Source organism: Aulonocara sp. 'chitande type north' Nkhata Bay, linkage group LG15 (genome assembly GCF_057382095.1).
Source record: "Aulonocara sp. 'chitande type north' Nkhata Bay isolate Kocher_YH1m ecotype deep benthic linkage group LG15, A_spYH_male_GT1.1, whole genome shotgun sequence".
NCBI lineage: Eukaryota > Metazoa > Chordata > Actinopteri > Cichliformes > Cichlidae > Aulonocara > Aulonocara sp. 'chitande type north' Nkhata Bay.
Window position 1 is genome coordinate 36,185,972 of NC_141358.1, and position 16,489 is coordinate 36,202,460.

General features: G+C 40.3%; 1 protein-coding gene across 2 annotated transcripts in view; it reads left to right on the plus strand.

Annotated features, from left to right (window-relative positions):
• The window catches only part of kdm4b (lysine (K)-specific demethylase 4B), a 53,659-nt gene that overhangs the window by 17,683 nt on the left and 19,487 nt on the right, over positions 1-16,489 (plus strand). Inside the window, exons 7-12 of one of the 2 annotated variants that reach the window (XM_086263219.1) lie at positions 5,980-6,083; positions 7,405-7,542; positions 13,550-13,746; positions 13,820-14,067; positions 14,240-14,466; positions 14,899-15,019. In XM_086263219.1, the coding sequence (XP_086119345.1) occupies positions 5,980-6,083; positions 7,405-7,542; positions 13,550-13,746; positions 13,820-14,067; positions 14,240-14,466; positions 14,899-15,019 (1,035 nt within the window). Of the gene's footprint in view, positions 1-5,979; positions 6,084-7,404; positions 7,543-13,549; positions 13,747-13,819; positions 14,068-14,239; positions 14,482-14,898; positions 15,020-16,489 lie in introns of both variants that reach the window. The other variant, XM_086263218.1, reaches the window with a different exon arrangement.

The window sequence follows — 16,489 nt, forward strand, 5'->3', positions numbered from 1 at the left end:
ACTTTGCCACAATATATAAAATTATATATTTTTGTTTTTTGGTCACTTGGTTGTGCTAAAATGGAGCAGCAGATGAAAGAGCAGCTTGAAGCACTTAACGTGTGCAGTCACTCATGCTAAAAAGATGAGGATGGATGCTGAATTTTATAGTAGAAGCTGTCTGAAGTGACACCAGCAGCACCTGTTTGTTCTGCAGAAGTAATGACGGAAAACTTGAAAAACTCACACAATCAAGGCCAGTTGTTCTGGACTATGTTTTGATGAATGTTTATTATCCCGAGGAGGAAGTGTTGGCTGTAGATGATTCATGAACGGTCTTAACGCCTGTCAGAAATCTGTGGAAAAGTGAAAACGTCAAACATATTTCAACTAGGGTGAAAAAACAAAAAGTAGAACAATTTCTCAGCATTATATTCTTTGTTGACTTTTATAGTCAGCGCTTTGACATGAGGATTTCATCTGAAATCTAGAAATCTTGTCTAAGGTGGATAAGAGGCAGTGAAGTGATACCATTCTGCCATCTTTCTTTGACACAAGATGTTTCCTTTTGTTCCCCATTCTTTTCCAGTACCCATGTTCTCCTTTTACTCTTATTCTCTGTTTTGATCAGTGAGGATTAACCTTAGTATCGAATGTTTCTTAGAGTGAGGGAAAAGATATCGAGGTGAGAAGAGAGACTTGCTTTAAATAGACACACTCTCCCAGTTATATGCTAGTTATCACTCTTGGGTGGAATTTAACTATGTACCATTGATCTATGTGCAATACATGGAGTTTGTCTCTATGCACAAAGGAAACAAAAGCATTCAGACAGTATTTCACTTCCTGTGCTTATAAGGAAAAACTGTTATTGATGAACTAAACTCAAAAAGGTTCGGTCACATAATAGTGAGGGGCTGAAAGACAGCTCGAGGAAGCTGGTTTTGCATTTCCAGGTCTAAAACCTTTTCCTGTGGGCTACACACACACGAAGTTAAATAGGTTTCCTTATAAATATGCAGAATCTGTAGGGCAAGGAGTGAGATGCTTTGGGCTTTAGAGTCGTATTGACCAGTCACATTTGAGCAGCCTGTGGAAGGAAGTCCATGTGGAGGGATAAGAGGAGCACATTTGGCAGCTGTAATTTTGAAAGCATCAGCTGTCACGCTGCAGTAATTTAGCTTTTTTTTTTTTTTTTAAATAAGTGTATCTATATTCATATTGTAATCAGTGACTGACACACAGGGAAATGGACAGTCTTGGCCCAGATGTCCTTTATCCATACATCTGCTGGTTACACTGGTAAAATGTTAAAAATGACATTAAATGCTACTTTTAAAACCACCCGCAGAGTAGCCTGGCTTTGGACATTAAAACTGAGATCCCATTAGCGCCAGCTTTTATAGCAGGGTGTTCAGTCATACATTGCAGCTTAGCTGGCTTATCCAGCACCTGCCTCATTTGTAAAATACAGCTGCCGAGGGTGAGAGGAGAGCTCACTCCTGGAAGTCAAAAACATATCAGTGTTTATGTTCTACTTGTTCAGCAGTTTGCTAAATTGCTCTGAGGCACTTTTTGGAGAGGATTTTAATTCTTATGTTTTTATTCTCATTTCTTATCATTTCACCAGTGGATTTTCTTGTGGTGTTGGCCTTTAATTAAGCCTCGCCAAAAATTCCTCTGTGGAGGAACTCCCTGGCTATCTGCACAGTGCTGTGCCAGCGTTGGATAGGGGTTTGGTTGTAGCCGTTACTGCGCTGGTATAAAGGGAAAACACTTAACCAATCTACTTAATGTGTTTATGGAGCGTTTGCATTAAAATTTCTCCACAAAAGAAAGCTGGAGAAATAACCAAACATGTTTGACTTTGTGTTAAAGTTCTTCTTATGTACTGCTGCTTAGGGCAATGCAAACTGGAGTGTCAGGCTTATGTCTATAATGATAGCTCATTATCACGAAAGTATCACACAGGCCACCTGCACTTATTTTGTGGTTTTGGCTGTAAAATTGTAAATTGAATCCCATCTTTTAGAAACTATGTGAATTTTCTCTCTAGCCCAAAATGGTTGAGGAGTTACATTAATGTAAAATCTAGCCAGAGCTGATTTTTCTGTCTGCGTTCAGACCGTAGTACCTGAATCTTCTTTTGCTACCATGATACAGATCCCTGTAAAGCTTTTGTTCTCCTCTCCCCAAAACCACTTGAATTTTTTTTCTCTAGCACAGTTTGTAACAGAGTTACGGTCATTTAAAGAGTGTTTGTCAAATGGGCCCACCACTGGGCTTCATTCATGCAAAAACTTGCTCTTGTGGTTTGAAAACGACATGAAAAAATCCACAGAAGAATCTAAGATTAAAAAACACCTTGTAATTATTCCAAATCCTAAGTACAAATCAAAGAGAGCCTCATTCTTAAACACCCTAGTTCTGTAATCTCTCAAGTAATACTTTTACAATTAAGTATTAAAAACTAAATAAAGGGGGAAACCCTGCAAACCCTACCAGTACTAAACACAACTGCAGCTTTGGCATCATTTTATTCAGTTGTTTCAGTTTCACAGCCCTGGTGTTCACATTGACTTACTGGCCCACCTAAATAGAATGGAGTCCTAATTACTGTTATTACTTCCGTCTGTGCCTTTTCTAAAACACCAGTCAAAAAGTCTGCTGTGAGATGGGCCCATTGTATTGACGGCTTTACTCACAGACCATGTTGAAGTCTTTGCTGATAATAAAAACGCTATAAATAAATATAGCATTATACTGCAAAATGGGCATTTTGTCTTACTTTTATCTGCCTGGTTTGGCAGTTTTAGGACAATACTTGGGAATTATGCATTTCAATGTATGCAGAATTGTTTAATGTTTTATTTAAATAACCTCAACATCTCTGATCTCAAGCAACATGCTTTCTAATTACATTGTATATGTTGATGCTCTTTCCTGTCTTCCTCTCTTCTTATCTAACCAGCTGGCAGTAGGAGGACACCACTGCCACCGTTATTTAACAGGCTCTCACTGACCTATCAAAGCCATCCTCCAGGCAGCCAACTGTTTATGGGGTCCTAAAAAGACAGTTATGAGTGTTGCAGGGATGCTAAATGGGACTGGGACAATGGTTACTTAAAACCTCCTCTCCAGACATTTGACAGGGTAACAGACGTCACTCCTATCACTCCTCATTTCTGCCACGGCGGGAGACTTTTCGGTTAAGGTGAAGAGGAGGGGAGGGTGTAGGGTTCGAAGCAGGAACTTAATTTTCAAACTCTAAAGGACAGAATGAAGCCTTTAAGTTAATATTACCCCATGGAGAGCTCAGAAAGCCAGCTGCATTTTAATGGGGATTAATACGCAGGCTCTGTCGGCACATTATTCACCTTTATCAGCTCCAACGGGCAGGCAGGCACTGGGAGAGTAGAGAGTCCCCCTCTCCCTCTTTTGCTTTGTAGGGTGGAACAGAGGCTGAAACAATGCAGTGAAAATGAAGGATGAAATGGGTGCTGATTATACTGTCAGTCACATTAAAGTTTAACTGGGTGGAGGCATGGATGGACCCCCCTTTGAGGCACTGGTGGGTACATGCAGTAAAGGGGGTGGAGAGTGAGCGATGGAGGAGAAATTCATTCTTTTGATTATGCAGAGTCTGTCTTTCTGTCTCCAAGAGCAGAAGTGAGCCTTTGTTTTAGAGAGTGAGTCGGGGCTTTGAGATCATAATATACCTCTGACATTTTGGGCTCTCAAAGCGGGCGGCGTTTTTAAGGAATTGAGTTTGTTTTATAATACAAGATGGGTATGATTGGTAAATTACTCCAGCTGGAAAAGTCCACATTGATACAATAGCAAATGCAGTTTCACATTTCCTTTAGTGCAGTTTGAATCCTCTCATAAAGTACACTGACTTGCAGTAACTTTTATTAGTGACGGAAACATCGGTAATTAATGCACAGCTCATTGTATTGTTTTCGGATTAATTACACTGCAGTAAACAGATGAGACCATGGTTTAAATAATCAGTAGCCTCTGACTGTCACTGTTGTTAGTGCTGCTGCTTCTGCAAATTAATAACATGTTTTAAATAACCCCACAGGTTTTCCTTGTTTCTGTTTGCATTGGTTGCACTGAACTGGATCACAATTTTACAGAGAGACAGCACCCAGCTTCACTTTTATGCTGTTGCATCCCTTTACACACAGTGACATCCATCAGATCTCCCCAGAAATCCAACCTGGAGGCCCACAATCAGTGAATTTTCATGCACTGTGGTAATGTGATTATTCCACACTTTGGGCAGTGAATTAATTTCTGCCCATGTCAAGGGGAAACCGGATTTCCTTTTCCAGGTTGTGGGATTAACAATAACAAGATAAATGGTTGCATTTCAACTGGAGATGGCTGTTTATTTGTCAGTGTCGAAATACACTTATGGGATTATATTACACATATGAAGGGATCATAGAAATCTATTCTCCAATCACTATTGTATAGTAATCAGGCTAATGCAGTACATTCAAATGTGTTGATTTTCTCCTTTAATTACTCTGTAATCTGTTTTTTGTACTTTACACAAAGCAGTTTGTGCAAATTAATATATTCAATCTAAATTCCAGTAAAGGCTGACAAGCTTCTTGGTAATGGTTTATGCTAGATTGTGGTCGTAATACTACTGCAACATACTGTTAGTTTCTAATTCAGACAGAGTGTGATGAAAATATTGCATCACGATCGGAGAGTGATTCCATTCATGTCTCGGACACCCGCATGCTTCACAGCATAACCTAATTTTAGGCATGCTATTAGGGTGCTGTAGTGATTGAGAACAGAATAAGAGAAATAATTAGGTTTTTTTCCTCCTAAAAATCAGAGTAAGCAATGATGCTATCAGTGTACAGTAGCTTCATCTGTAAATTTTGTCACCCATTTCCATGCAGTAGTTGATGTATTCAGTTGCCGTGTCATTTTAAGTTTTCTTCTTCTCAAAGAAGTTCACTTGTGCCAGCTGACAGGCAGGGGACCACAGGGGCATCATGATGACATCTGGGGATTGTTGGCCCAGGAAATGATTATGATAATTAATGGCTTTCAGGAACAAGTGCTGCATTGGTGTCAGCTCTTAACCGATGTCCTTGAAATTACTGTTCATGCTCAACACTTCATTGCTAGACAGTTTCTCTCATAGTCACCGCATAATTGCTTCCGTTCGTAAAATCGGTGACTCGATGATTCAGGCTTATTAAGTGGATTTAAAAGAAGTTTCTGGTGAGAACAAAATCCATTTTTAACATGTACCTGATGGCTTATGAGTGCGGTTGACATATTGTCTTTAGTGTTGGTGTACTTCAGTAGGCTGATGTTTTGGCTCATCCACCACACCAGATACCTGACGATAAACAAAACAACCAGCTGATCTAAGCAGAGTTGAGTCTAAATGAATGAAACTACACATAATCAGTTTTTCTTTTTTTTCTGAGCATTTATTGTTTCCTATGTATGAAAGAAAAAAGTTGCCAATCACCAAATATTGGTATATGGGTTTCGGCTTTGCTTATTAATCTTCTTCTCTCACTAACTCTGAGTTTAAATCCAGTTATTCTCCTGTTGCTACAATATACAGATTAATCGTTTACATAAACATAAACTAGCAAGAGTAAAAAAACAAAACAAAACGTGGGCTGTTTTTGAGAGGCCTGCAGCACTTTCTCAAAGTCTTTAATCTGTCTTTTGTGGTGATTGAACAAAACTCTGTCATGGATACAGATTTTGCTGAATGTGGCTCATGAAAGAAACACAAAAAGATAACATAACATTGCTTTCAGAGGTTGATGATAACATGAACATATATATACATGTATGTATGTATGTATGTATGTATGTTTACATATATATGTGTGTGTGTGTGTGTGTGTGTGTGTGTGTGTGTGTGTGTATACCCTACGATTGTTGTAGTAAGATGATGTTGTGGTTGTCAGTAAAATGCCCTATGCTCACTCTCACCCTCTGCAGGCTTCTTTCCCGGCAGCTCCCAAGGCTGCGATGCCTTCCTTCGCCACAAAATGACACTGATATCACCATCCATCCTGAAGAAGTATGGCATTCCCTTTAACAGGGTGAGTAGCCGCTGTTTCCCTACACACACAGTATAAGGTATCCATGAGGTAATAAAGTAATGTTAACAATTTCTGTGTTAACTGTCATACAAGCTTCTTTACCAGTGCTGGCTGAAGTAGCAATAGAGTCCCTCCCACCCACTTGCCTTAAACTGGCTGACACTGTTTCACCCTTTAACACCATATAGAAGAAAGCTGTTTGCCCTGACTCTAACGTCTATCTAAAGTAGGCAACCATTATAAAATGGAATAAAGCTGTACCCCAATGCTTAAGCACACACGCATCTTCAGCCTCATAATGATCAGAGTGGAAATTGTGATGCAGATATTGACATTAAAACAATGAGGAGATTTGAAATATTTAGTATCAGAAGATGGGAAGTGGTGCATTTATTCCCCCAGTTCTCCAAGTGTGTCTTGCGTCAGCTGGAGAAGAAGTGGGCTTTTATTATTAACTTATACTGGCTCTGAAAAATTAGTTTGAGTCAAGATATTGTGTCTGTCGTAGCAAATTGTTGGGGATCATTTCACCTATCGGTTATTGTTCTGTTCAGCAGTTCAGTCTTCAAATTATGGCAGATTGAGGAAGGGGGAAAAAACGCTGACATGGAGCAGGCATCTGATGTTCTCCAGAGTCAGCATAAGGGTTCCCCTCTACCCCCATTTATCTCATTTCTCACCCCTTAGGACATCATTATCACAGTGAACGTTTGACTTGTTACATGCCTACAGTGTCTTTCCTGATTTGAGTGTAAAAATAAAACTTGTGTTCTTGCAGTAGAAAAAAGGGACTTTTGATATCTGAACCACTGCCTTTAGTTGAAGAAGTTTATCTCCCACTTTCAGCCCCCTACTTCCGTTTCTCCTGTCACCTTATCTGGCTTGATGTGTCTCTTGATTGCCAAGATCCATGCTTTGTAAAGAAGTTGAGATCCGCAGTCAGATATATAGGGCTTGGGTTTTAGGGCAACACACACACACACACACACACACACAAGTGGTTAAAATGTGAGGACAAGTAGAGCACATTTGCAGAATAACACTGAGCTCATGGGAAGGAATTCAGTACTCGGAGCAGCAGCCATGTTTAGTCGAATTAAGTTAGAAAAACAGGGACAAGATGTTTCTAAGGATTCAAACTCAATGTTTATCCCTCAAACCTTAAGTCAGCGGTAGCCTTTGTGCAACTGGTGGTAACAATAAAATATAGCTGTAAGAAATAACTGGTAAATAGATTAATGCCTTCCTTGTGCACAGAGACAACTGATAAATTCAGCCTTCAGACATTTAAAAAAATGTGTTTTCTTGTCTGTGTGAACAGATAACTCAGAATGAAGGGGAGTTCATGATCACCTTTCCTTATGGCTACCACGCCGGCTTCAACCATGGCTTCAACTGTGCAGAGTCCACAAACTTTGCCACGCTGCGCTGGGTGGACTACGGCAAGATGGCTACACTGGTAAGATGAGACTGATTGCAGAGAGGTTAAGTCACCGTAACAGAGAAATTTCAGTCTGCTGTGTTAACGTGTCAGCAGTGATGGGAAAAAGTGATTTGGGGGATTTTGAAAACGTTTGAAATGATCTCACAAAAACATCCAAAACAAAACACTGATCTGGCTAAAAGAAAAGCAGTGATGCTCATTAATGATCATGTTAACTTTGCAAACTGGGCACTCCATCTATATAACACGTCTATCCATTTAGAAAATAGGTTTTTATCTAAATTTTGTCAGCACTTGTTTGAGACGAGGTCTGAAGGCCAGTGTAGACACTCCACTTGAATAGTTTTGATCGGATGTGTGATTCAGAGGCAGCTTTGCAGCCTTCCTGCTCTGGGTGTTTGCTTCTTTGAAGGGATGAAGTAATAGATCATATCGAAATATAAAAGCAGCGTCTGGTTCTCTGCTGCACACCATCTGTTACCGACACTAACTGTACCCTTGCATCCTTGCACTGACGCAAACTGCCTCTTTGCCCGTGGGCTGTTGAGCATGAAATTGACAGGGCATGGGTTGGTTGTGGAAGGGAGCCCAACGACAATGTCCTCTGGAAGAAACTCCCCTCTTTTCTTTTCTCTATACATTCCATTTCATGTTCAGTCCTCTGTCTCTGTCTTTGTGTGTGTGCATGCCCCTTTTCCCTGGTTTCTCTCTACTTGGCTGCATGTCAGATTTATGAGGTGCCAGTTTGCAAAAGCACATCACCCTCCCTTCTCGCTCTTTCTCATTTTCGGCCTTCCTACTGTACCCATGTGGCCACTTGTAATTTAAGAACCAGTAGTCGAGGCTCCAGCAGTCTTCCCTTCACCAGTGCTCAAGGGAGCATCTCCACTGCGCTTGTCTCAGTTTGTTAAAGAAGAGTTTTCCATTCAGCACGACTAATCCGAGTCGACAAATCGACAGCACAGCTCGGCACGTGGAGCTGGAGGAATGTGGAAAATTACAACAGCTCGACCAACGAGCAGGGCTCTTTCTTTCTAGCCAGATTTCTCTCTCACTCAGGCGTCTGTACTCTTTGGGTGTAATGGTTATAAAGATTGTCCCAGAACTTGTGCTGTGTAATTTACAGCTCAGTAGCAGACGCCTCATAGTGAATCATTTGGACCAAGCAGATGAGTCTTTGGCTAAAATGAACCAGAGACCAGGACCTGCTGAAGGCGTTTCTTTGCCTTTTTGCTCACTGCACAGATCTTGCGCTGAGCCTTGTTAATAAGTGGATCCTAAATGCCTGAAAAAGTTGAAAGGTTTTTCTATATTTGGGTTGTCCCTCTGTATATAGAGGCGTACATCCACAGGGCCATAATTATTCGAATTTCTTTTCCTTTTATTCCCCAAATATCCTAAAAAAATTCAGTTCTTATATTCTCTATATTCTGTATCTTGATATAGATAGTAGTTTTAGATGGCTTAACTATCCCACCTTCTTCCTGAGCAATAATAAAGTCTCATTTTCTCTTAATCTTTCTCTTAACTCCGCCATCTTTCTCTGTCTTTGGCTTAAGCAGTCATCCATTAACTCATCTCCCCTCCCCTCCCCGCCTTCCCCCTGCTGAGCCCTAGTCTGTCAGCATCAAACAGGACAGTGAACGATGGGGCTCGGTATCGAATCTGTCACTGTTTTCGGGCTGGTGGCACACGACAGAGACTGAGAGAGAATTTGGGCGTGCTTCATGTCTCAGTCCTTTTTAAAGACAAGCTCCTTAACTGCTGACCCATCTGTTTGGCTTCCTAAGTGAACACATCTGCGGTCAGAGCAGGTCTATTGTCAGCATTCCTTGCATGTTCTGTGTGGGGTTGTACTTCTATTGTTTAAGACGTGACAGTTCTAATTAACCTTCTTCTCCACCTCTGGCTGTGCGTTAGGTGTTGGCCATTTAATTTTCTTTCATTTTTTTTTGCATTTAATGGATTTAGTACCTCATTCAGAGCATATCAGAAAAGCATTGAAACTCAAACAATTTCATTTGAACCATAGATCTGAGTGTGGAAATGGCTAGCTTTCTTTGAAATGACAAGAATAATAACAGCAGAAATCAAAAAGAAAGGTGTTGCATGACTAGCTACAGTAGGATTTTTCTTTTTTTCCCTTCTTTTGCACATTTAAGGGAAGACGGCAAAATGTAGACTCCACTGACGAATTGAAGTCGGTGAAAAAGATTCTTCATATTGTTATACTTACATTTGCTGCAGCATTATTTTTCTGAATGTTAAAAGTTTGTCTTCTGGGGTTGTTGTATTCTTGGTGAAAGCCTCTCTCTGCTCGTTTGGTGCTCAGTCACACTTTGCTAATGTTCCTCCAGGCTTCCAGGGTGATTTTTTTTTATTTTTTTTTATATCCCCCCTGTCTAGGAAATGAACAAAAATCATCCTCCCAGGTCCCGGGCTAAATCACATCACTTTTTCATCTAAAGATTCAACTACAGATGACTCGCTTCATCTTTTCTGTATTTGTTTGCAGGCTTGTCTGTTTTTTTGTTTGTTTTTTTCTATGAGACCAGAGAATATGTTTTTATTAGTCGTATTCATCAACTTTGTCCATGATATAGTTCAACATTTAGCATTTTTTGTGCTACATTTATTAAAGAAAGGACTGTGTCAGTGTTAATGTAGCAAACACTGCCTGAAACAAAAGAAGAAAAGAAGTGTTCATTAAGATGCAGACTAGATTCTTGACACTGAGCAACAAAATCAGGCCAGTCATTAACAAAAACAATCAGAATTTGTCCACAGAGTTTCCAAAATCAGCAGTAAATTTAGCTCATATGTAAAACACAGACATGTTACTGAGATTTTCATTATAACATTAGGAAGCTGTGTCAGTGTGGGCAAGGTGAATTAAGATGCTATAACTACAATTACCCTAATGCTGCTCATGAGAAACAACAACAAAAATCTCTTTGCCATTTTGCATTGCTGTGCTAAAGTAATTTAAAATTAGTTTAATTTTTTTCACTCTGAACAGCTTAATGAACCTTCCTGCTGCTGAGATTTCTTTCTGCCCAGATGTTGAGGAAATTTGATTAATTTAACCATAGAAAGATCATCCATTTCTAAAACTCTATAGTCATATTTGACTTTATATTTTTGCTACTTTATATATAGCTAAAAAATGCACAGCAGCCCGAGCTTCGACACTCATGCTGAATGTATATTTGCTGCAATGGCAGTTAGTACAATGTAGAAGCAACTACATGCAGGAGGACATACAAATGATTTTTTTTTTTTTTTTTTTTTTTTTTTTTTCTGACTTTAAGGACAGTTTTTACTCTGGAGGATAATAAACCCCTGACTTACGGCCACACAGATTAGTGAAGACCATTAAATATCGCTGAGAAATACAACAACTTGCAATGTAATCATAAACCTGGCTCGTGCCACTTTACAGTTGTTTTACCACAGTTCCTAATGAACGTTTGTACTGTTTTGTTTTAAATCTTCTCGTTTTGTTCAGCATGTTAAGCAGCTGATCTCATCTGGGGATGTATGTGAGGAGATAAAGAAGGAAAGGAGGGGAAAACTGTGGGAGTGGGAGAAAAATTGGAGCAGTTTAGTCTTTAAATGTGTTCAGCATTTTTATTTCTTGCTAACTGAAGCAAACAAACAAAAGAAAACACAAAAAAACACCAAAGTAGTGGTTTAGCTTTGTGTTGCTGTACTCTGTTTTCTCAGCAGGTGGGTGATCTGCAGCCCTGTTGTACAGCACATTCAGAATTTTGCATTGAAAATGTTTTTAAATACCTTTGAAATTATTCTCCATTCCTATTAGCATCTTGAAGGTTAGTTTTGTTTCATCAGAAGAATGAACAAAATAACTGGATGCTTACATTTTCATGCAATCTCATTTTGTTTTATACTATTGGATATACTGAGAAGTATCCCTACACTGAAGAACTTTGAAAAATAAAGGAAGACTGAATTAAGTGCTGTGCATCCACAGTGAGTCCCCGGGCTTCAGGTTTTCTGTGGCTCCTATAATTAAGCTTCATTAGGAGCCCAAGTATACTTCAGGGCTCATTGACTCCCTGCCTCAGAGTGGGTTTTTGTTTTCTGAGATCTTGTGCATCTCCAATTGAGTTTCATCTAATTAAGTTTTTAGATGATAATAAAGTGTAACTCATCCTGGCCCTTGAGGATGGCAACGATGTCCATAACCTCTTAACACCTTCCTAAAAATAAAACAAGGCGCTGACTCTTTAGCAGTGAAGAATGCACATTTTGCTAGGTACAATCAGGGTAAGAGCAATATTTATCTCGGTGGCTGTTTTTTGATGGGGTTTTTTGTTAGTCACGTCCTGTTCCCAGTAAAAGTTTCATTGCGGTAAAAATCAGGTGTTCCCATGCTTGCACTTGCACCCCCTCTTTTTTGCCCTCCCATTCCCCATTCCATCACCAACACAGTATTTTAATGTCTCTGTCTGTCAAGTGGTGTCTAGATGAGATGTAGGCTGGAAATTGTTTTGCTGTGGAGGTGTGGGCTGTTGTGTTTCTAGTAATTGAGCACAAGGCTGTCAATACAGATCAGGAAATAAAAGGATTTGAAAGAAACACAGCAAGCGAGGCACAAAAAATATCTTCATATGTCTCCTTCCTCTTCTTTTTTTCCCTTTCATTACACCACCCTCCATTTGTTTCCTGTATTTCAAAACTTCATTTTGATGTCCATGCCATTTTTCACTCCTGCACCACTGCAGTTTTTTAATGCAACAGTTCCCCTCTCTAGTAAGCTCAATGATTCAATAGTTCTGATGACTCAATGGTTCTGTCTCGTGCCGTATTTTAGTCATTATCACGTTTTAAGGTATCTCAGGTCAGTGGTTTATGTACAACACCACAGTGGAACAGCTGGTTGTTTACTGTATATTTAAAGCCTGTTTGTCAGGTGTGGCCTTTGTCGCACAGGCCTAGAGACCTGCCGGCAACTGTCTGGCAACCACTGGTCAACAGGGAAAAGTGTGGATCCTGTAACTGGTGAGTGGCTGCTGGAGGTTGCTCGTAGTCCCTAAGGCATTGTCCTGTACTGAAAACCTCCTGACAACTACTTTGATTGCTATCATTGCGCTTACTAGATTGCATGGGAGATATGTCTGAAAACAAAGTTGTGAAAAGTGAGGAAATGCCATTGTTTGCAGACAAATTGGCATCTTTCATGGAAATTATGAGTGCTATTAACCAAAGTTTTTTGGTACCGCACCATCTTTGTGACCGATCCTCTACACAACCACTTGCTAACAGGTTGGGGTCTATACATTTTTCCATAGAAAATAAAGGTTGCTGGGAGATCGCCACCTGCAGATCTCTAGGCCTGTGTACCTGTGACCATTAAAAGCAAGTTAGGTCATTTTGTAGCTGTATTGGTAATCCTGATGGCCCTTTTTGATGCTCGTGTGTGTAAATTAACTTTGTTTGTGGTCACTGTGACATAAAATCTGCATGCCTTTTGAGTCAACAGTCAAATTGGATATAATGTACTTAAAAGGTTTGCCGACTTCTCCCCAAAAAAAGGTTTTAACAAACTTTTTTTTCCTCCAGAAGCTAAAACTTTACAACCATCTTTGCTCTTACAGATTAGATTCAATTCAGCATTGTTTGGGTGACTTCTCTCTCTCTTAGACTGTCTCTGGTTTTAGTAATTTACAGAGATGGAAGGAAGAGATTTTTATTATCTAGATAGACTAATCCCCTTTGTAAAGTTTGATTTGTTTACTCTGAATGGTTACCTCTGCTTTTGATCACTCCTCACTTACTCTTTTGAGTTTTCAGAAATCGGATGTGTAATATAATCTGTAGTCCTACGGCTGTGGGGTAGTGGGTTCTGAAAGACCTTAATAGAGATGCTTATCTAGAATTTCACACACACACACACACACACACACACACACACCCCCCCCCCCTTTATCACACAGAAGTCCCATCTTTACAAAAGGTATTCTCTACTCTAATGTAGAGCCTTGTCTTTTCTCTCCAGTGTTCCTGCCGGAAGGACATGGTGAAGATCTCCATGGATGTGTTTGTGCGCCGCCTGCAACCCGTGCGCTATGACCTGTGGAAGCAGGGTAAAGACACAACAGTGCTGGACCACCTGAAGCCCACAGAGCTCACCAGCCCTGAGCTGGAGAGCTGGAGGGAGCATCGCGTCGCCCAACGGGCAAACCTCCTGCGAAGGTTTGTATTATGAAATTCTTCATGTGTTCAAAAGTAAATATGAGGGTTTTACTTAGCTGTCTAACTATGACAGGGCCATGCAGAAGATGAAGCAATTCCGTCGTCTGAAGCTCGAGGAGGTGAAAGTCCTGGCAGAGGAAGGCATTGAGCTGAATGCTGTCGAGTATCAGCGTCAGGTTGAGGAGCGTGAGGCTCAGCGTAGGAAGGAGAAGGAAGCACGTCTTGCCCGAGAGGCCATGATAACTTTGGAAGCCCTGGAGCGCGAGGAGCAGCAGGCTGCTGAGGCCGCCGCTAAAGTAGTAGAGACTCCAGCTGCAGAGGGTGAGGCAGATATGAAAGCATTTCTTTCAGTTCTATCCTCAGTGATAGAATCTTCCACTTTAAAAAGTCATTACTCAGTCCACACGGTAGTTTTAACCTCATTGCCTCATACAGACATTTTTAATGAGCCAGTAGCACTTCTGACTTTATCTCCTCATCTGTTATTTTCCAGGACAAGAACAAGAAACCAAACCACAGAACTTGACAGACGACATTGAGAAAAAGAAGCAGAGAAAGCCGAAGAAGATCTCCAGTGGCCAAAATGCCATCACTGGATTCGAGGAAGCGTTTAAGCAGTTTGCTACATCTGACGACAAGAATTCAAAGAGGGACACGGCTCGTCATCTAGACACTTTGTCCCCGAGACACAGCGACATCTTAGCAGACAACAAGATGGATGTGAGTGCCACCCAGGTGAGTCCGATCTTGACTGAAAGTCAATAGATTTGTCCTTTACTCTGTCAGACAGGTTAGCTCTTTAAGCGTTTGTAATCCCCACTTGGTGGCAGTTTAATACTTTATTTGCTGTGAGCTTACATCACAATAGAGTAGACTCTGAATTGGCTAATAAAACACAAGCTAATTAAATCTAAAAAAAATCCACAAATATTTGCTGTAATAATCCACAAATGTAGGAAAAAATGTTTTTGCAGCTGTAGTCATTACTTGTTTTTCCATTTCCTTTTTATCCATTCTGAAAAACAGCAGTTTATTAAATTAATATCAAGTTTGAACATGTTCAAATTACTTTTTATTTGGAGATAAATATTTTAAGGTTAAACACATTGAACAAAAATAAGACACACACTTTTTAAAATTAATTTATTTTAGGCAACCTATCCCAAGAGGAAAATACCTACAGAAATAAAAAAGAGTCGCCGCCACCCCCTCAGCAAGCCACCCACGCGCTCCCCTCTGTCCATTGTCAAACAAGATCCAGCTAGCGACAAAGGTATGTGGATATCCGTCCTTCACTTCAGTTATTTATTGTAAATATTCTGCTATTAAAGTCTCAAACACTTGTTCAGAAACTTCTCTCGCAAGCTGCTAGTAGATCTACAATTTTATCTTCCTGGATGTCAGTTGAAACCTGTGCTGTGCTGTACTTGCTGTTTTCATGTAGACATGAATAAATTGTGGAGGGAAAAACAGCAAATAATACAATAATATGTTTGATGTAAAGACCAGAGGGAGCCACAGAAGAAAAGAACAAAAACTGGATTTTCAGGAAACAGATTTGTTGTAGTTACTTCAGATTTGGCACAGGTGTCGTCTCTACGGCGTCGTGGTTTACACATTCTAGTGAAAGCTCCACAGTTTGATCCCGGGAGGAGGCACATATCCCCTGCGTCAGGAAAGGCATCCGGCATAAAAATCTGCCAAATCGAACACGCAGAGCTACCTGCTGTGGTGACCCACCGTGAATAAGGGAGCAGCCCAAAGTAGTTAGCACTTCAGCTTTGCGACAGATTTGTTTACTTGGACTCAGAGATGAACTAATTAGAATTTGAAGGGTGCCGCAAACCCACAAATTTAGACGGCATCATGAAATTTCACAAATATGTCAAGCATCACAAAGAGACATGGCATGATGTTTATATATATTTTTACCTAAATGGTAATTGGCCATCGTCACTATAATGGTGTAGTGTTCTACAAAAACACCTTTTTGGCCATAACACGGGAAGCAGGGAAGGAGAAATCGGAAATATTGTGATCATTTTCAGTGTTTGAATTGAAGTTGCTAGTCTTTGGAACCCATCTAATAAATTCCTAGTAGTCACTACATAAAAAGCATTATGAGTCTGGATAGACTGCACAGCCAAAGGTTCATCCAGCTCTTGTACATAAAAACGAATAAGATACTATTGTTGTTGTTTTGTTGTTTGTTTTTCTTATTGATTCGGGGGAAGAAAAACAAGCAGGTCTGAAGCTCCCCATGGAGATAATGAAATCAAGACTACTCTCTCTTCAGTGTTTTTCCTTTCATTTTCTGACTGACACTTATTGATCAGGGGATCATGACTTCCAATTACCTGCTTTCAAAGTCACTTTGAGTTGGCAGCAGGGGACCCGACTTAGGGTTTGTTCTTTAAAAGGGTGGGTGGGGTGACAAGGAGAAAAAGAAGACTTGTGGTGAAGGGTGGAAGGGGAGGGGAAAAAAACACTTAAATGGGAAGCTTGTGAAAATATCTTCCTGCCTTCGGTCCAGGTCTGACAAAGTGTTTGGATCAGTAGCTTCAAGGCATCACTTTAAAATTGATTCCTGACTCTGGACAGCATATTATTGATGTCAGTGCTGTTTGTGTTCATCAGCCAATTATATCAGGAGTGGTGTTGTTATTGTGCAGGACCAGAATGTGCTGTTCCCGTCTCTTGGCGAGAGCTCCCTTATGAAAAACATTCTGGAGCTTCTCTCAAA